At 38.2% G+C, this 21,791-nt stretch overlaps 1 protein-coding gene across 14 annotated transcripts in view; it reads right to left on the reverse strand.

Moving 5' to 3' along the window:
* Positions 1-21,791, reverse strand: part of celf5a (cugbp, Elav-like family member 5a) — a 295,578-nt gene that overhangs the window by 47,095 nt on the left and 226,692 nt on the right. For all 14 annotated transcript variants that reach the window (XM_028443423.1, XM_028443418.1, XM_028443410.1 and 11 more), the window contains exons 5-6: positions 20,581-20,660; positions 4,255-4,401 (exon numbers count right to left, since the gene is read on the reverse strand). In XM_028443423.1, coding sequence (XP_028299224.1) covers positions 4,255-4,401; positions 20,581-20,660 — 227 coding nt within the window. The remainder of the gene's footprint in view (positions 1-4,254; positions 4,402-20,580; positions 20,661-21,791) is intronic.

Below are 21,791 nucleotides of genomic sequence, written 5' to 3' on the forward strand. Positions count from 1 at the left end.
TGGGTGGGTGGTAGAAGGGCATGGAGAAGCAGATGAAGGGGTTGGAGGGCATGAGCTCACTAAAATGTACGCATGCCTACGTGCTGAGAGTGGAGAGAGCCTGGATGAAATGAACGGAGGAGCTGCATTATTTCAGCTGCTGAAAGCTGAACTGACGGTAGAGGTGATAGTTAGCCCGAGCTAGTTCTAACTATGATAATAAGTGCACAAAGTATGTGTGAGTTAGTTCTTATGGAACAACATACACATACTTTAATACAAGGTTCTCAAACTTTTTTGGCTCAAGTAGCACCTTTCTCTTACTTCTGAATCAATGTACCCCCTTTGTTAGGCCACAAATATTTGCTCAGAATTGTGTGAAAAAACAACTATAGAACATAATGATGGAATGAATGAGTGATAACCAGAGGTGGGACCAAGTCATTGTTTTGCAAGTCATAAGTAAGTCTCAAGTCCTTACCCTCAAGTCCTGAGTCAAGTCCCCAAGTCAATACAACCAAGTCCCGAGTCAAGTCCCAAATCTATACAACCAAGTCCCGAGTCAAGTCCCAAGTCTATATAACCAACTCCCGAGTCAAGTCCGAAGTCTATATAACCAAGTCCCGAGTCAAATCCCAAGTCTATACAACCAAGTCCCGAGTCAAGTCCCAAGTCTATACAACCAAGATCCGAGTTAAGTCCCAAGTCTATATAACCAAGTCCCGAGTCAAGTCCCAAGTCAATACAACCAAGTCCTGAGTCAAGTCCCAAGGCTATATAACCAAGTCCCGAGTCAAGTCCCAGTCTATATAACCAAGTCCCGAGTCAAGTCCCAAGTCAATACAACCAAGTCCTGAGTCAAGTCCGAAGTCTATATAACCAAGTCCCGAGTCAAGTCCCAAGTCAATACAACCAAGTCCTGAGTCAAGTCCCAAGTCTATATAACCAAGTCCCGAGTCAAGTCCCAAGTCAATACAACCAAGTCCTGAGTCAAGTCCCAAGGCTATATAACCAAGTCCCGAGTCATGTCCCAGTCTATATAACCAAGTCCCGAGTCAAGTCCCAAGTCTATAAACAAGTCCCAAGTCGATAAAACCAAGTCCAGAGTCAAGTCCCAAGTCTATATAACCCAGGCCCAAGTCTATATAACCAAGTCTCGAGTCAAGTCCCAGTCTATATAACCAAGTCCCAAGTTAAGTCCCAAGTCTATATAACCAAGTCCTGAGTCAAGTCCCGAGTCAAGTCCCAAGTCTATAACCAAGTCCCAAGTCTATAAAACCAAGTCCAGAGTCAAGTCCCAAGTCTATATAACCAAGTCCCGAGTCAAGTCCCAAGTCTATAACCAAGTCCCAAATCTATAAAACCAAGTCCAGTGTCAAGTCCCAAGGCCATAAAACCAAGTCCTGAGTCAAGTCCCAAGTCTATATAAACAAGTCTCGAGTCAAGCCCCAAGTCTATATAACCATGTCCCAAGTTAAGTTCCAAGGCTATATAACCAAGTCCTGAGTCAAGTTCCAAGTCTATATAAACAAGTCCCGAGTCAAGCCCCAAGTCTATATAACCAAGTCCCAAGTTAAGTCCCAAGTCTATAAAACCAAGTCCTGAGTCAAGTCCCAAGTCTATATAAACAAGTCTCGAGTCAAGCCCCAAGTCTATATAACCATGTCCCAAGTTAAGTTCCAAGGCTATATAACCAAGTCCTGAGTCAAGTTCCAAGTCTATATAAACAAGTCCCGAGTCAAGCCCCAAGTCTATATAACCAAGTCCCAAGTCCTACCATTTGAATTTCGAGTCCTTTGGAGTCCTTTTAACAAAAGAGTAATAATATTTACACATACCATGTATGCTTTGATCATCTATAATTATTTATTGTTTTTAATATTCTTTTCATATGTTAAAATTCTTCACTTTAAAAAAATATTATAAATTATTATTAAAAATTATGTTGACTATATTTTTTTAATCACTATTAATAAAATAAAAAACCTGCCCCGATTGCCCCAATGCAAATCCTGGCAAATTACACATTAAATTTAACGGACTATTAAAAATAATGGTAGTATATTTGTTACTTACTTACAGTTTACTAGAGCAGTGCCCGTAGAAAGTATGTCTTGCTATAGAAAAGTGGGAGGTTAAATAGCTTTTAAATTGATGGTTTACATGGGAGCTTTAATTCTTCTTTAATTCAGAATAAAAGTTAAATCATCTTTAAACTGACCTTGTAAACACTTCATTCCTAATACAAATTTAATTCTGAATTAAACACAAATTTTATTAAATAATTTATCAACGGTATCATTGCAGTCCAAACAAATCTGACGTTGCACACCTTTGAACCAAGCAGCAGCCATGTTGAAAGTCTCAGCTCAGCTCTGTCTGTCCCTGAATCGCAGATATACTTGAGCCACACAAACACGTACACTCAGATGAAGCGGTTTACAGCAACATGTTTGGACTTTGGGGGAAAGTAGCAGGTCCTTCCAAGTCACAAGGCTCAAGTCCAGGTGAAGGCTCAAGTCACTGATGTTAAAGTCCAAGTCGAGTAGCAAATCTCTTTACATTTTGTCAAGTTGAGTCTAAAGTCATCAAATTCATGACTCGAGTCCAAGTCATGTGACCCGAGTCCACACCTCTGGTGATAACACACATTTTAAAGAGTTTCATTTTGTAAATAAGTGGAATGAAACAGTATTTAGTGCCTCCTGAATAGATTTATTTTTTTATAGTTTTCATCTTTTACGGTTTTCTCCCTCCTCATGTGGGACCAAGACTGACCTTTGTATTTTCAGTTCATGTTCTAATCAAGATCATTTCATCATCATTCTGTGTGTTTTTGGTGTCATTTTGTATATTTTGTTGTTGTTTGTCTGTTCTTTTTATTCAGTACATTCAGTATATTTTTCTCTTATTTTGTGTTTTTTTAATTAGTATTTTTAATTAAAAATACACGTTAAAAAACCCTATATTTTTAATGCTTTCGTTGGTTAACTTGCCATTCTCTCTCACTCAAGTACCCCCTGTAGTGCCATTACGTACTCCCATTTGAGGAGCACAGCTTTAATATACTAACATTTAAAATTTCAAGACATAGAATAAAAGCAGAAAAACCTTAATGCATTTCGGAGTGTCGTGTGAACTTTAAAATCAGTCAGGCTAAAGCAGCAATACACTGTACTATGGTACATGGAATACTAAAGAAAGAAATGTGTAATCTGAAGTATTACTTACATTCACTTATTTTTTTGTCTTTTAAATGTATTTATTTGGGTAGAGGAAGCTGGAATACAAGATATGTTTTATTAAATTCATCCTGGACCCTTTCAAACAAAGTATGATTGTTTATCATTTTTGCCCACTATACGCTTTGTAGATTTTCTTTTTCTATTCTTTTTTTTTTTTTAAACCTCTTTGATTAAATAAACAAATCTAATCCTGAATTTTGTCACTTTAAAAACAAATGTGATAATTCAGACAAAACATTTTTCCAAAAAAAAAAAAAAACCCGACAGAATAAAATAAGACTGAAAATAAATAATAGTGTGTTATGATAGTAATCATAACTAGATGCTTGAATACAGCATAGATGATAACATAAAATAAATAATAAAGTTATGGTATACATTTTTTTTATATGTGTGGGTTCAGTGTTCCTAAAATTGGATATTTAAAAGTGCTAGGTTTGTAAAAAAATACTGTAAAAGCACACATTTTTTGTTTTCTATGGCCTGATGGGAAATCTATTGGGTGTCTCTTTTTCATTTGATTTGTGCTACAGTCTTGTTTGATTAAGTTTAAATTTTCAATTATGCTAAATTCATAAAACATCTGCTCCATATCTGTACTGTGTCCTCATACATCCATGATCCTTTGGTTTGGTATTGTTTGAATAGCCAGCGTATAAGGTTTATTCTTCCACGTTTCTTGCACCGTGCAGGTGAAAACATCATGTTTTTCTTCATTAGCAGTTTTACAGACTTCTATCTCCAACTCTGTGAAGGTGAGACAGCTTCAAAATCTGTTTTTCAATTATGGAATTACACATTACACAAGTGCGTCAGCTCTCACACTCATACAACCCAAGGTAACCACAATGAAAACGTTTAAGGTCCATGTTAATAATAAGGTGAGGGAGTCTAGCTTTTAAAAAAACTGGACTCAAGGTTTTAACGCAGAATAAAAAAATGTAAGTGGTTTAGTAATTATTACAACTTGCCTAATGTGTAATCATTTCAACTCTAACGTGTGCGCTGCATTTGCCATTTTCCAACTCACCGCATGAGCGTAAGAGCTGTAGGTGCTGAAGGGGAGGGCGATGGCTGGGTTAAAGATGCCAAACTGTCCAACCATCTGCTGCATACGTCTGATGGTGCGCTCCTTGTCTGTGTCGGCAAACTTGACCACCAGGCTGGAGGAAGCACCCTGAGAGCAAGGGGGAGGGAACAATGAACACATAAAATCAGCAGGGAGAGATAGGCAGAGGTAATGCTTGCTTTTCTGCAATGTCACCACGTCAGTGAACACAGGAACATATAAAGTGTGTCACCTTGAAAACTGTACGTGCATGTGTAAGTGCTGCAAAGTCTAGGAAAAACTAGTGGAAATGAACTCAAAATGTGTGTATGTGTGTTTTTTTTAATGAAAATGATTGTGTTGATTGGTCAGAGCCAGAGTTAGGGTCAATTATAATTGTAATAGTGTAATTAATAATTAATTACAATTATGATGTAATCTGTTGCTGTTGTAATCATAAATTAGTTGCAATTGAGTTCAGATAATTTACTTTCTAATTGTAATTGGCATAAAGTTTGATCAAAACTGTCAATTACAATGCAATTAAATGCAAACCTGTGGAACCATGTTACAGATCTATGGTTTACACATACGTAGTTAACAATTATTAAAATATGTTTCATATCAACTAGCTGTTAGTTCTCTTTAGCATAATTTTACTATTTAAAAAAATTTAAATCGAGTGTTACACTGACAGAAAAAAGGCTCAGACACCACACCAAATATATTGAAACCAATATTTTCATTGATAAGGCAGTCGAACAAGGTAACCAAGAGGTGAGAAAGAAATTAGAAGGTAGATAATGTTTTGTAGTGTATTTTTCAACTGATGAGTCAAACCTGATTCGTTATCCTAAGAGATGCTAACAGAAAGCTAACACAAGAGAAAGGTTAGGTTTTACAAGTTATTTATTAAAGGTGCAGTCTGCAACTCTTATAAAAGTGACTTTTGTCATATTTGCTAAAGCTGTTACTATGTAAAGACAGCCTTACATGAAACTAGTAGTTTGTGTGAAAAAAACAGGCTCATTGAGCCCCCCCCTTGCCAGAATGCACCGCGACTGAGCAAAAAGAACCAATCAGAACCAGGATTGTGTTTGATGAACTATCTGACAGCTGTTGCTCACAGGCCCCGCCCCTTTCCCGGGCTGGAGCGCCGTCTTTTTTACAGTGTATGGTCTGGAGGAGTAGAAGATGAAATTAGCAACTTTTCTGCTTGAAAGGTAATTACTGCTGCTTGATTTACATTATGTTTGATTTGTAATTGTTACACTAGAACTCTGTGGTGCATGTGTTGTTCATGTGGACGCAGCAGCCTCCGTTTGGGCTGCAGTAAGTGACACTGTGTTGCTGCTGTTGCTAAGTTGTGCGCACATTGAGAGAGAGAAGCGCTGCAGTAATATGCTTTAACAGAGCATGTTATATTACTGTGATGTTGCTGTCGGACTAACGTTAGCTTGTTAGCTCCTCTGAGGGAGGGACTTTGGAAAGTTTGGAGGCAGGGCAAGAGAGCAGCGAGGAGGGAGGGGGAGAGAGGTATCTGAGAATTGCGGACTGCACCTTTAAAAGATCAGTAATTGTGATTCATTGAAATTGAACTTCAGTAATTGAGAATGTAATTGAATGTGACATTCAGGAGGAAAATAATATTTGTAATTTGAATTGTAATTAGAAAAAATGTCAGTCACCGCGATCATAATTGAGTTGGAATTGAACATGGATAATTGAAGAGGTAATTGCAATTGAAAAATGTAATTAATTGACCCCAAACCAGGTGAATCCTCGTTACACGCGAGAAGCAAAATGTTTTTCTTTTTGGAGTTAACAGCTCCATTCTTTCAATCAGTGTGGTGTATAAAGTCTCAAGGGAAGAACCTGCTTCACAGTGAACAACATAAATAGTTGATATTTTTCTCCCAGCTCTTTCTTCATGTGCATTATACGTATGTAACCTCAAGACTGCTTCCTATGGTCGAGGGTAAAAGATCTATAATGCACAGTGACTCGAAATAAGAGCTGCAATGGGCAATGGTCCCTATTGACCCCAGTGAAAGTGTTTCTCCAAGAAAACGTTTCTATCTTAGAGCAATTTCTTTCATTCTGAGATTGTTTTTCTTCTCTCCTCGTCCGTGTGGCTCTGGCTTTTTGTCCCTTTATCAACACAGTTCAATCTTTTAGCATCCCGATAATGAAACCAGCAGGTGTGTCTGCCGCCCACCCTTCATTAAGAATCTTCAAATGATTTAGCGCTACAGTTGACCTTTCATGTGTTCCGCCTCTCCTCCCCTCGGCGGCCCACAACTGGCCAATCGATCCACATAAAAGGCCGAAATATTTCTGTGATCTGACAGTGGAGAAAGGTTGTGTGTCAATCACTATAAGAGACCCCCTCCTTTACATTGATGCAAGATTATCAATGTTAGGGGAGTCTTGTAGAGGGCCTGGATTGAATGTTGGGCGGTTATCATTTTAACGGTGATATTTCAAGACGGATGTGGTTGGAGTCATAACGGTCCCCGGTTTAAATGCTAGCTGTCCCATTAGCCCGTCATGACAAACTACATCAGGTGATATTTTCCTTTCTTCAAAGTCCTTTCCACTGAGTTCAAATGCTAATAAAGCTATCCAGAGACAGCAAAGGAGGTTTAAAGACAGGGTGAGGACATTTCGACAGCAGCCTATCGATTTAATCCATACCTTATCCTTCTCTTTTTCCAATATTCCCCCTAGCCTGCGGCGCGTTTCCAGCTGCTTCAGGCTGGCTTGCTAGTTGAATCGCACCACTTAAAGACTGTGGGTGGACATCGAGTTTGGTTAGCTGGCTTTTTTAACGATCGCCTGTCTGGTTAGTCCATAGACTGGCAGCGCAGCTGTCTAACTGGTCCACAGACTAATTGTCTTGTCGGCTGAGCGAGCTCACCAACATTGTTTTGTTTTTACTTCTCGCATTTTACAGCTACAATGTCACATTATTCCACTGTTCTACAGTAAACACATAAAAACAGAGATTGAACAATTGATTTAAACTAAGCTAGGTTAGTTTTCAAATATGCCTGATGCCTGTGATCACATTATTAGCTCACAGAGTATAACTGTATGTGAAATTAGCTCAAGAGCTAAGACTTAGGCCCGATGAAGAATATAGGGCAGGGATGGGCAACTTTGATTACGATGAGGGCCACAAAAATGAGATGTGTCAGGTCCGGAAGCCACAATATAGGAATATCCTCTCAGCTTTAGCATAAGGACCAACCTGGAGATGAATGCAGGAAACAATAACAGGTTTAGTCTGTTGTCGTTGCCATTTTGCATATTTTTCTCTCATTTTGTGTTTGTTTTGTATATTATTGGAATTGTCATTTTAGATGTTTTTGGAGTTATTTTGTGAATTTCTGTTGTCACTTTGTATGTCTTTTTGTCATTTTGTGTATTATTGTTGTTTTTTATGTTACGAGTCATTTTGTGCATTTTTTGAGTAATTTTTCGTCTCGATTGGTAATTTTTTTTTTACTTTTGTAGCTATCTTCTGAGTTTTGGAATACATTAGTATTTTTGTTGCCCTTTTGTGCAGTCTTTTGTAATTTTTTTTTTTTTTAAAAAAATGTAGATTTAAAAAAAAAAAAAATGTTTTTATTGTCATTTTGTGCTTTTGGGGGTTGCACAAAATTTAACCGAGGGCCGCATGTGGCCCCCGGGTCACCAGTTGCTCACCTCTGATATAGGATGACCCGTTAAAAAATGTTGCCTGTTCCTGCTCAGTTTCTCTCACTTGAACAACATTTTTTTTTTCCCTTTCAATTTTGCTGTGTGGCAACAGAACAAAAATACTATTTTATTCCATTTCCCTAAATGTAGATCTCAGTTGCTGCTGAGACTTAGAGCTTTCCAAAGTGTGTCAATACATTAATACATTGCTTTCCCCCTGATTTTTAAATGCCAGGATCTCATCGCCTGTCAGCTAAGCATCTTCTTCCACAGTTTATCTCAGAGGTTTTCCATTTAGGCCTGTCAAAATATCAGTAAGTAGAATCTATATTGCTTTAAATAGAAAGAAGTTGAAGAGTAAAGTGAAAGTCTCGTTAAAATTTTAGGCTGCCAAGTGTGAAAGCTCCCAAGTACCAAAGGAGCTCCTAAATGAAGTGGGAGTTAAACAAGGGGAGGGGGGGGGGGTTATGAGATTTAGAGCCAAAGGGAATGTTGGCCTCTTTATGGTTCCTTCTCATTACTACAGAGGGTGTTGACGGAGTATATTTAAACCTCATGTAAAGGGAAGGACAAAATGCTGCCTCAGTAGAATATTCAAACAAATAACAGCTTACATTTCTACAGGAACATAGCTTTAAATTCATCAGTTTAAAAAAAACAAAGGGTTTAATACAGCGCTACATTTGGTGCTCAAAGCATTATTTGACACAATCTTCTGCATGACTTATCCTGTTCAGCACCAAAGGAAGACAATGACGACTAATACACACATAATAACCCGCCCATCCCTACCTGACAATTTTAACCACGCCAATAAGATCTCAATGTAATGTTATCAGATATTTATTTAGCCTAATAATAACCCGTTCAATACTCCATCTGGAAAACTACAGACTGCCTGTGGTGAAAAAATGCACAACACTACACCAAAAAGGATACAGAAATACACAAAATGACTCAGGAATCACACTACAATGGCAACAAAAAAACAATATTTATACAAAAAAATGCACAAAAACACAAATACACAGAATGACTCTAAAAAACATACATTACAGAAAAAATACACCAAAGAAAATAAAATATAAAAATGACAACAACAAACACATTTATCATACTCATGTCCCATACAATTAAACCAGGGAAATCACACACGCTTTTTTCTTTTTATTTTGCACCCGCAAATATACCCCTTAATAACACAACAGAGTATAAAGTATGTACACCTCTTTGTACATCCAACCTTCAAACACATACTCATTTGACCATAACTGACTACTCTACTTAAGCTCCCACATGAATGCATACTTCCGACGGGCACTGTACTAGTAATAATAAAAACAACAAACCTAAAACATGTACTGTACATTCGGTGTGTATCTCACATTGTAAAAATATACCAAATTATTGAGAAAAACTACTGAAAGGCTTTTCTTATGGTGATCAGTCCAAATATCAGTCTGAAAATTAAAAACAAAAATAAATTGCATTTCCAGAGTATAGTGACTTACTGTACATCTTCATTTCAAAACTGGGTGAGCACAGTTTATTCTTGATTTGGACACTGTTTCCTTTGCATGTTTTGGTGCCACATTAAATACACTTTCCCCACATCGCATATGAAAGGGAGACTTTATGATATATTCATAGTGTCCTTGTTACAATGTCCCTACAAATACAAATAAAAACCTTGATATGGGATGTTGAATTTCTGTTATTTTCATGATGTTGTTCAGTGGTTATTGTTCCACTAAGTCATTATTGCGCAGTGCACCACAGCACAAGCAAAAATACACATTCTCTTCACGGTTGGCTACAAAAATAATGGATGACCGTAATCTGTTAGGTTATTAGAATGTAAATGATCCGGTTAGAAGCCCTTTGGAAAGAAATGACAGACTTTACTTCCAACATAGAAGCAAAGCACTAATAAAGAGTAACACAAAGGTCAATCATTATTGGGAGAGTCAGACATTACCCTCCACATCTCAGTGATTACACAACGGGATTATTCCTCTTCTCTTACTATGAGCAGTATTGATACACGGCTGAAATTGAGCTTTTTTTCTTCAAGTTTTTTCTCATGAAGTAGTATAAATTGATCTTCACATTAAACAAAGTGCTTTTCAAATCTCTTTCTGTCTGTGTGTGTGCCTGCGTGTACGTGTGTGTCCGTGCGTGTGCTAATGGTTGATTCTGCCTGAAAGAACAAAGAAATCTCAGCTGCTAATTCAGCTCTCTTGCATGTTTCTCCCCACATTTATTCATACAAATCCTCTAATTAGGCTTTACCTCATTTGGTTTTATTTTTCAGTGTTTGTCCTTACATGATCCAGTATTTCTGTTCCTCTTACAGACTGTCTGAGTGTTAAACAGCCTTACACTCAGCGACGAAGATGCATTAGGTTAAAAAAGAAAAGGTGTTAGCTGCGACCCAAAGTGAGATCTTATTAAACTACAGCAGTCTTTTAAATCAGATGAAAGGGGTTTTTCCTTTATAAATATCCTTCATAAAATGCTAATTAGTGAAAGCTTATATATACTCATTTGTGTGGATGTTCTGACTGCTATTCACCTGCTAATAAAATACTTCCGGCAGCTGAGCTGAGCAGCAGCAAAAGAGCAGAGCTGAGCACAAAGGAAATTATTTACTAAACATGAACTTTTTCTTCTGGGAAAGGACACAATACTTAATTTCCCTAATTTCACAACAAACTTTATAATTTACCATCTGATTCTGGCTCTGAGGTAATCATCTACTCCTTTTTTCTTTGCTGGCTCAACTGGAAAGCCAAGTAGCAAGCTAACTAGCAGAAGAATAGCTCTTTCCACAACAGAATACAGCAGCCTTCTCCAAAAGATTACTGAACTGGAGACTACAGTGCGAGAAATAGAAGCAAACATAGAGGTTAATGGACACTGTAGATATGGGAATGAAACGCCTGTGACGTTGTTTCAAAACAACGGAGAGGATAAAGCTAACTCGCTACCAGTCTGTGCTAACAAAGCTATCAGAGCTAAGGAGGGTCCTGTTCCCATTGATAAGCCAACAGGTGCGAGTCCTCCCTGGAATACTCTTGGAGCTAAGCCTAAAATAAAGTCATATCCATTTCAAAGGCTAACGGGCCGAGCAAAGCGTCCTGATATCAGTCATGAGATGGAGTGGCCTGCACTCCCTTCCCAGAGCGGAGCCTCGACTTCAACTCCCTTGTCTGTGCAGACAATATAGTGGACATCTTTTAAAGGCAGAAGTATCAACAAATCACAAACCCAGTTTCATGTAGACCCGGACAATCGATTTGCACCACTGCTGAATGACCTAGGTTCCTTCTCTAATGAGGGCAACACACAACCTTCTAGAACTGTGAGGACTGAAAGTGCTTCAGGAAAACAAAAGCGACATTGTAGGCCAAAGCAAAGACCTCACACACTGATAGTGGGAGACATTTCTGTTAAAGATGCTTAGAAGATGTTCAGCAGCAATGTGAAAGTGATCAGCTTACCTGATGAAAAAGTATCAGACCTGGTTGACAAAATATTGTATATCGTGGCAGATGACCCACATTTACAGAATGTTGTGATTAATTTTGGATTAAATGATTTAGCCAAGGAGGAGTCTGAGGTGTTAAAGCAGGAGTTCATCCATCCGCTAAAAACTGTGAGTAGCCCGATACCTCCAGTCCACAAAGGAGATCTGAAATTCTCAAGGATTTACTCTCTGAATACATTTTGGTCTTCGGCTTGTGCTGCCCTTTCACTAAATTTTATAGAAAATATTCAGATTTTTTGGGAACGTCGTCATCTTATTAGAGCAGATGGACTGTGTCTAAACAAGGCTGGAGTGTAATTTTTCACACCCAACTTATCTTATTTCACCAGTCACACTGCTATCAGTCCTGATAAAGACAAAGGAAAACATGTACCATCAGAAAACAAAACAACAAGAAAAGAACATGGCGTCAATGAGCGTCAATCAAGAAATGAAAATCAAAATTGCCAAAATCAACAAGTCAACCCTCCCCCACATCTCAGGACCCACCTGCTTCACCCCAAAATTCACCTATTTCCACCTCATCTAGCTCCTCTCCTACCCCTGCCTTCTTGGATTGCCCAGATGAACGAGCTGGTTCTTGCTGGCACAAGACTGACACCCCACCCTTTATCCCACCATGGTCCAATCTTCTCTCCCCTAAAGAACCAATCAGCACCATCCATCCCTTTTCGACAATACCAGGCCCAAGATCACTCTTCTCCTCAGGCTGATAAGAGCATGATCCAAACAGACAGCTGTGTTCAACTTAGAACGACATCTGTCTGATGTGTGCTGGGTCCGGACTGCAATAGCTCTATTTGTAGGAACAACCACAAAAAGGTCAGGGCCTTATGGAGTTAATGCAGCTTCTTTAATTCCTGTGGTGACAGGTAACACAGGTAAAATTGTTAAATTAAAGAGAAACAAAAAGCTTAATAGAGATAATAATTTGACTACTATAACATGTCATCCAAAGAGTTCACCAGTGTCTCCATTAAAGTCTTTAAAATTAGCTCTTCTTAATGTTAGAACTCTTGTTAACAAATCACTGTTAATTAATGATATTATTTTGACACATCACTTGGACTTTTTACTTCTTCATGAAACATGGTTAAATGATGGTATCAGTAATACTATTCTCAATGAAAGTGCACCACAAGACTTAATTTATTTCAATAAGTGTCGTACTTGCAGGAAAAGTGGTTGCTGCCATCTTTAAATCAATATTTCAGTGCAAAGAAATAACATTTGGTGATTTTATCTCCTTTGAATATATGTCGTTCTTACTGAAAGTTGATTCAAGAGATCTGTTTTTAGTCATTTATAGACACCCAAATTATTCTGGAAAATTAATGGGTGAGTTTGCTGAACTGCTGTCAGTTGTATGCACTAAATACAATGTTTTAATAATAACAGGTGACTTTAATATTCATGTAGACAATAACATGGAGAATATTGCCAAAGAACTATATGCTTTAATGGACATGTTTGGTCTTATACAACATGTGACTGGTCTGACACACATTTAAGGTCACACTTTGGATCTGATTATCTCTGAAGGTGTTGATATTGCTACTGTTGATGTAAGACTTACAGTAGCTCTATCTGATCATTTCTGTGTCTTTTTTTACTTAGAGACTGTAACATCTGTTCCCCCTACGTCTGTGTGTTTTAAGAAAAGGTACATAAATGACAACACATGCACGGTTTATGGAAGCCATAGGGATGACACCAACCTTGAGTGTTGAGACAGTGATAATCTCTTAAATTAGTTTAACTAGTACAGTGCCCGTCGGAAGTATGCATTCAGGTGGGAGCATAAGGGGTATATTTGCGGGTGCAAATTGTGGGTGCAATTTTCCTGGTTTAATGTCATCATTGTGTTTTTTTAATCTTTCAGTTGTCTTTATGTGCATTTTTTGTATAATTATTGTTTTTTGTTGCCATTGTAGTGTGATTCTGGAGTCATTTGGTGTATTTTTTGTATAAATATTGTTTATTTTTTGTTTTGTTTTACTCATTTAGTATATTTTTATTATAAATACTGTGTGTGTGTGTGTGTCTCTCCATCCATCTCCTCTGTGTGTTATCTCTCGCGCGCGTCTTGCACATAATCCGTCGCAGGTTGTTAAGAGAGACACAGAAGTACCACGAAAAATAAACATTTTGCAACACCAACTCTCTAAACAGCTCTGTGTGAGTTCAGTATTTTCATCCCGGTGTAGTGCACGAACGTGTATCAGCTGTGTGTGTGTGTGTTTACATTGTAGCTGCTAGCACATAGAATATTATAAGAAAAACTCACCCTTGCGCAGAACAAGCAATCATAGTGGAGCCGTGTTGTGGACCCATTATTATTATTATTATAATTACTTCAGCCACTGCTTGTTACAAAAAAACTTAACATTGACGCTAAAAAGTAATGCAATGGTTTAAGTCCTACTTGGAGGAGCAAAGTTATTTATTAAGCATTGGAAACTTTGAATCTGACAGATTACCAATGTCCTGTGGGGTTCCTCAGGGCTCTGTTCTTGGACTCCTTCTGTTTAGCCTTTATATGCTTCCTTTAGGATACATTTTACAGAACTGTAAGGTTGATTGTCAGAGCTACGCATAAGACACACAACTATACATGTATCTATCACTGAACCCAGATGACTATGGTCCCATCGAAGTGTTGTGTGACTGCTTAGAAAATATAAACTGCTGGATGAGAGAAAACTGCCTTCCCCTAAATCATGACAAGATGGAGGTGATTGTCTTTGGTAACAAAGAAAAGAGGACTGCTGTCAGCGAGTACCTTGAGTCTCAATCTTGAAAAGCTAAAGACCAAGTCAAAAATCTTGGTGTTCTGATTGACTCAGATCTTGCATTCAGCAGTCAGATCAAATCTATCACAAAAACAGCCTTCTACCACCTAAAGAACATCTCCAGAGTGAAAGGTTAAAAGACTCAGAAAAATCAGGAGAAACTAGTCCATGCTTTTATCTCCAGCAGACTGGACTATTGTAATGGTCTTCTGACAGGAATCCCCCAAAATAGCTTCAAACAGCTACAGCTGGTTCAGAACGCTGCAGCTCGGGTCTTAACCAGAACAAAGAGGTCAGAGCACATTACTCCAGTTTTAAAGTCTTTACACTGGCTCCGAATAGACTTTAAAGTTCTGCTGCTGGTGCATAAATCTGTGAATGGGTTTGGTCCAGAATACAACAGTGAGATGTTAGTCAGGTATGAACCCAGCAGGTCTCTCAGATCTATGGACACAGGTCAGATAGTGGAGCCCAGAGCTCACAGTAAACATGGTGATGCTGCTTTTAGTTGTTATGCTGCAAAGAAGTGGAACAAACTGCCAGCAGAGCTGAAGTCAGCATCTAATGTGAACATTTATAAATCAAAATTAAAGGCACTTTTTTTCTCTACGGCGTATGATTGAGTCAGATTTTTGGTGATGTTGATGTAATGTGTTTGTTGATGATTTTAAATGTTTTTGCTGCTGATGTTAATGTTCTTATTGCTTTTTAAGCTGTTGAATGTTTTCTGTTGCACATTTTGATCATGTAAAGCACAATGAGTTGCCTTGTGTATGAAATGCTCTATACAAATACATTTGCCTTACCTTACCCGGGGGGCCTTATCTGGCCCTTTGGAGCATCAAATTCATCACGCAGTAGAAAGTAAATGACAGAAAAAACATGAATCATTGTGTAAATGACCAGCTAATTCAGTTGTTGATATCCCAGTCCCTCAAAATACACAAATTCAATGAATCTCCACAATATTTACGTGCTCACAGTTTTCTCATGCTTATATCTCATTAAGGCCATTAGTTTTAATCTCAAACCATGCAATTATATCACAAAGTTTACCTAAACAAAATTTAAATTGGTCCCAAAACCAAGGACATTTAAATGTAAAGATCCTGCAGGGATTCATATCTGTCACCTAATGCTTGGATATTGTCGGTGTCTTACATATTTTTATCAGCTATACGTGGAAGTACAGAATAGGACACATTAATGTTGAAGTTGCCCATTTCCCACCCAAAATTGGTGGCCCACTTGAGATTATACTGCTCAGCATCTGGCCCCTGAACTACTGTAATATGAGTTTGACACCCCTGTCATAAACACCCAATGCTTAGTGCATTTGGTGCACTTCAGAACTTATTACTGCTGCTTCAGGCTGTGTTTATCATCTAAATCACGTCATCGAGGTCAGTTTACTTGCTAACATGCATATTAAAGGGTAACTAAACCCCAAAACCATGTTTTATTCTCGAAATGTATTTGGGAATAAAGTTGTGTTATTTGTTGATTCTTGTCCAACTCTTAACATTTTAGTCAAACTATTTCAATCATGCGTATTTTGTTGTAAAAAAGAGTGGCTGGCATCTATGGGTTGGAACCCGGCTATTGAAATCTAATTTTGCTATTGGGTGAGAATGGTGGTTTGCATTGTTTTGGAAGCTTCCTGTGTCACAAACCAGCAGTGTTGGCCTTGGCCCTCCTATAAAAACAAACACCTGTGGCGAGAAGGTTGGATTAAGAGAATTGTGAATAGAGAGGTGTAATAGAAGGTTAGCATAGCATTGATTGTTCTTTGGAGATTTTATAGTATAGACTGGGCGTGTCTTAACTGCTCCAGAATCCCCGCCTATAATCAAGCCATTTTTTGAATTTCCAGCCAAAACCTCAGGATTTAGTTACTCTTTAATACAAGCTGACTGGAAACACTAATTGGAGTGAGAGCTTCTTACTTTCTTTGAGTGCTGGCCTTGTGATACACTGGACACCTGCCCAGATTAAAGCCTGCTCTGGATGGGCTTTATTCAATAGTTCATCATCAATACCATTAACCCTACACAGGGTCACAAATAGTGCTGGAGCTCATCCCAGGTAACCTAATCGAAGTACACCATGGATAGGACATCAGTTATCAGTTATCAATTATCGCAGGGTGAAGACACAGAGACATACAATCACACATATGTAACTCTTATTAGGCCAATTTAGAAACTGTATAAACCCTGACAAAGAGTGGATGAAAACAAACTACAATCAGTGGAACTCAACCCTATGCTGTCACAACACAAAACATTGGTTCGCTACACCCCACAGCACGTGTGTCAAACTCATTGCCGGGGGAATAATCCAGCCTTTTGAAGGATCCAATTCGGCACGCAGGAGAAAGTAAAAACGACAGAAAACATGAATCATTGTATAAATGCAATAAAACAATATTTGCAGGGGCTCCCAGTTTTCCTGGAGCTTTTATCACAAAATGGCAGTCATTTTTAATGTTAAACAGTGGAAAAAACTCAAAATTCTTATAAAATCCTTCAATTTTCCTACAATTTTTACATAATACTTCCCTAATTAAATAGAAAATGGTCATAAAATCTTGGACATTTAAAGTGAAGATCCTGTTGGGACTGATGTCTATCACTCTTTTCTTGGATATTGTCGGTTTATTACATATTTAGTAATTTATGTATACGTAGAAGTGCAAACCAGGTCACAATAATGTTGAAATTACTCGTTTTCTTGCACAAAATTTGTGGCTCACTTGAGACCAAACTGCTCCGTATTTGGCCCCTGAACTCAATGAGGAAACCAGGCTCCAGGTTTTGATGCATCAGTTTTGTCTTTACATTTTTTTAATTTGCACCACAAGCACAGTGCACTTCAATCTCCACTCATCTCTCTACTGAACAGAATGAAGGCCTGTACCAAGCATGGGGTGACATTTAATTTCCATATTAAAAGTAGAACATAAATATTTACACAAATGCTTAACAGACACCATCACACACAATAACCCTGTATTAATATCATGAATCTTATTTACATCCCCTGAATGATTAAACTACATATTTACATTAATTTACAAGCTCCCCTGTTCCTTGTCTCTACTTGGTCTCTCCCACCTGGAACTAGAAAAAGGTGTCCAAAGCCCCCTGGGAATTATTTTACCTGAACACCTCAGGAAATAGGAAGACAGCATGCACAGGTAAGCTTTGTTGAATATCACATCTCAATCACACATCAGAATACCAGAACATACAGTATTTAATTTTTTATCTTTCATGTCATTGCTAAGTTATTTATCAATAAACTGAAATGTGTTTTCTGTGTTTATCACTAGATGAATCCTAAAATCCTGTGGCCTGAAAATGTGCTTCACCACCTGTCTTCCTGATTAAATGCCAAACAAATGCATTAAACCAATACAACAAAATGTGTTTTCTTAATTCAACTAAGCACTGCCAGTTTTTTTTATTACAATTTACCATTTTTAAATTATAACAGTCCATAAATGTAACGTCACCTCGTCGTTACACTTGGATATACATTTTTTGGTCTTCCGTCACTTGTTACTATCAGTGATGTTTGTGTGCTTTCTAACTTGTTGCCGTCGCAGCGACTCAACCGTAATGTGAATGAGCTCCACTGGACTCACAAGATGTATGGCTCATGTGTTATCCAGGGTCTTTCCTCCATTGGATAACACTGTCCTGCTGAGGCGTAATGGCCCACCAGTGGCCTGCTAATATCAGCGACGCTCTCACACTGTGGCCTCTCCTCCAACAGCCACAGGATATGAGATGCTGATCAGATTTCTATAATCAATTTAGCAGAGCAGGGGGTATAAATCCTGTCAATTCGCTCCCACGCGCTGCTCCCCCCCGTCTCTAACTGTATCTCTCCCATGCTCCCTCCCCTCACTTCGGCACCCTGCTTATAGTTAGATGAATAATTCAGGAGCCAATGTGGTGAAAGGTGGAGTAAACAAGTCTATTGCCTAATATCCCGAGAGGCTGCCAAAGAGAGACGAGCGAGGGCAGAGCGCTAGCAGAGATAGGACCAACATAGAAAGAGGGGTATCTATGGAGAATGGACATCCCGAGTCTTTCCCTATGACCTGCAGTCATTTGCACTTAGATTGACTCAGAGGTTGCAACAAAATGGCACAGCTGGCTTCGAGTGTTTTTTTTGTTTTTGTTTTTTTGCTTTCCTCTTTCAAGCCACACATTGGCAACCATTAATAATGAAATCGTACAGTGAAACGTAACACCTGTGGGAGAGCGAGAGAGAGAGAGTTCAGGGTCCTCGCTTCGCTAAAGCAGAGTTTGCGAAAGGAAAAAAAAAAAAAAAAAAAAAAAGGGGTATAAAAGCAGACGATACTTCAGGTTTTTGCATTATACAAGATTCAGCCCTCTGTCCTCCTGCAAAATGTCATAAAAAGATAACTTTATTCAGGGATGGAGTCCGAAATCAGCAGCAGAATGGGGACGCTGAGCAAAACATGAGACACGTAGACGTTAGCAGCACTCCCGAGCTCACGGTAAATCCAAAGCTGGAAGATTTCAGAGGACACATAGTGTGCTTACACAACGAGCAAATTTAATCTCACACTGAAGTTATATTCACTGACTGTGCAGGCAGAACTGCTGATAGATGACTTACCAAAAATTCAATTATCACTCTAAACAGTTTTATCTGGAAATTAGATTAGACATTTTTCCACCCCCCCCCCCCCCCCCCTCCCCTAAAAAAAAAAAAAAAAAAAAAAGGTGCTGTGTTAATTAAAAAGACTGGGGGGATTTCTGCCTGTGCCTCTTATATAAAAGCTGGTACAGCTACTGGGAGGGGAAAAAACTTTTTTACCAAGTCATGTCAAGCTAAACCTTAAAGTGAGCTCGTATAGTGTACTACACTCTAAAGCAGGGGTCACCAACCTTTGTGAAACTGCGAGCAACTTCAAAGGTACTGAATAGTACAAAAGGCTACGAGTTTGAAAAGCACTTCTTAAATACTACGTTTTCATAGTTTCACTTAAATTAGAGGTTACGGTAATGAAAAGAGACTAGCAGTAACTTTAAAAAGGGAGAAAAGGTTTACGGTTCAACCTGCAACACTTTGTTTCTTTTAACCTGTGAAATTTTTTCACTTTCATTACATTTCATAGGTAATCAACATATTCCTATTTTACTAGCCACAAACAAACAACTTTTAACTCATTAAAAAAACATGTACTGTAACATTTCTGCTATTTAAAAATGATGCAACATTTTACAAAAATCTTTACGTTTGTTTTTAAAAACTTGTTTTATCACAACCCATACACTAAATCTGAGATGCTTGCAAACATTTTTCATGTTTCATCAAAAATACACATTTAAAGATGGTTTTATAATATTTTAACAAGTGTAGCAGTATTTAACTCTACTTAGGCACTGACTACGTCTGTCATCTGTATTTGTCTTTGTAAGTTTGAATCCTGGAAGGTGAATCCAGGAGTGGACTGGGACAAAAATTCAGCCCTGGCATTTTCTGTCCGAACCAGCCCACGACATTATCAGCAACACCATGTAGAAGCCGTTATTAAGTCAGTGATGCTCAACATGTGGCTCTTTGTGTTATTTTTAATTATTATTCCCCCAGAAAACCTTAAAAGAGGAAACTTTTTAACCCCTTTTTATCGATATTCTTTTGCCATTTCCTTTTACCCATTTTCAAAAAGTTCTTTGAAAAATTTTTTTTTGCAAGTTCTTTTCACTATTGTTTGCTACATTTTGCCCTTTTTCACTATTGTCTGGCACATTTTGCCTATTTAAGCTTCCCTTTGCCATTACATTCCACCTGGTTCCTCTATATTTGCCCCTTTCTTAGCCACTTTTGACTGCTTTTGGCCCATTTTAGTCATTTTACATTTTTTTTGCCATGTTTTTGCCATGTTTGGATCATTTTTGGCCACCTGTTACCATGCCTTTCTTCACTCGCTGGTCAAAAAACAAAGCAATAGCGGATCAGGCCGGCCTATTTCGGGTCGACCGCCCACCGGGACGATACCCGGTATGCCAGACGGCCATTCCACTCCTGGGTAAATCAGATTTTAGACAGAGCTTGTTGGTGTCACAACTGCTGCTGTCATAACAGGCAACATGTTGGTGACCCCTGCTTTGAAATGTTTAAATATATATTTAAATTTGCTGAATGTGCATGTTGTTCATGTTACACAACATTGTTAGCGTTTTACACATGTAATGTGAGGAACAGAGATGTACTCACTGGCATGGTCTGGCTGCCGTGAAGAGCACCGATTGCAGACTGAGCCTCAGTGTGTGTGGAGAACTTAACAAAGGCGCAACCTGCAAGACACACACATACACACACACACACACACAATATTAAATATAGAATTCCTCTGCATGCTGTAAATGTACTCAGTCAAGTGAGTCCTTAAAGGCACTGATGATATATTAATAAAAAACGCTGAATCACATTTGACACCACTGAAATCACTGTATAGTGTGAGGCTCTTGCTGCACAGCAGGCTGCCCAACTCCAGGCATTAGGCAGGCAGACAAGCGGGCACAAGCTGCAGGCTAGAGATTGCACTGATGAAGCAGAAAGGCAAGCTATTTAGCACCACATGCTTGTCTGTGCATATTAAACACTAGCTATACTAGCTAAAACAGCCCAGTGCAATTTACTTTGTTCTCGCAATGGCTCTAAAAAAAAAACAAAACATAAAAAATCTGGATCACAGTCAACAACATAAAACCTTAAAACAAAAAGAATTTAATGAAACGTCCCAAAATGTGGAATAATGTGTTTATTGTCATATATATATATATATATATATATATATATATAAACTTTACCCTAATAATTTCATGTTTTTTTTTTCTAATCACAATCCATCTTCCAATACATATTACCAGCTAGTTTGTTGGTTTCTGACTTGTTGGAGTGTTTAACGTATTTTACTTCATTATTTGTTCAGTTAGTTTGGCTCTTAATACTTTGCATGGTGGGCAAAAAAACAAAAGACTTAAAGCAAGTAAATAAACTCTCATTTATATTGTTTAAAGCCTAAACACTGGAACTAAATCATACTCTTTTTCATTTAAAGTTTCAGTTTTCATGCAAAATGCCCACTGGGAGGAACCCATTGGAAAATTGGAAAACAAGGCAACTGCAGAAAGGATTGTAACCATGTACTTGATTAAATAAAAGCAAAAAAAAAAAAAAAACATCCAGAGGTTAAAGTTAGTCTCCAGCTGGCTCAATCAAAGCTCTCGTCTCACTTATAGACCTTTTTCAAACTTCAGCATTTTAAACCAGAAGTGGTGTGCAACAACTTCCTGTGGCTATAGCTTTAGCGTTAGACAGTGACAAAACAGTGCGTGGTTGCTCTTGTTCTGTTCCTGGTTGAAAATAGCCATACCTCGTACCACGCTTTTCCGACAGACCCAGACCAAAGGAGGCAGTGGATT

This window comes from Gouania willdenowi, chromosome 4 (genome assembly GCF_900634775.1).
Source record: "Gouania willdenowi chromosome 4, fGouWil2.1, whole genome shotgun sequence".
NCBI lineage: Eukaryota > Metazoa > Chordata > Actinopteri > Blenniiformes > Gobiesocidae > Gouania > Gouania willdenowi.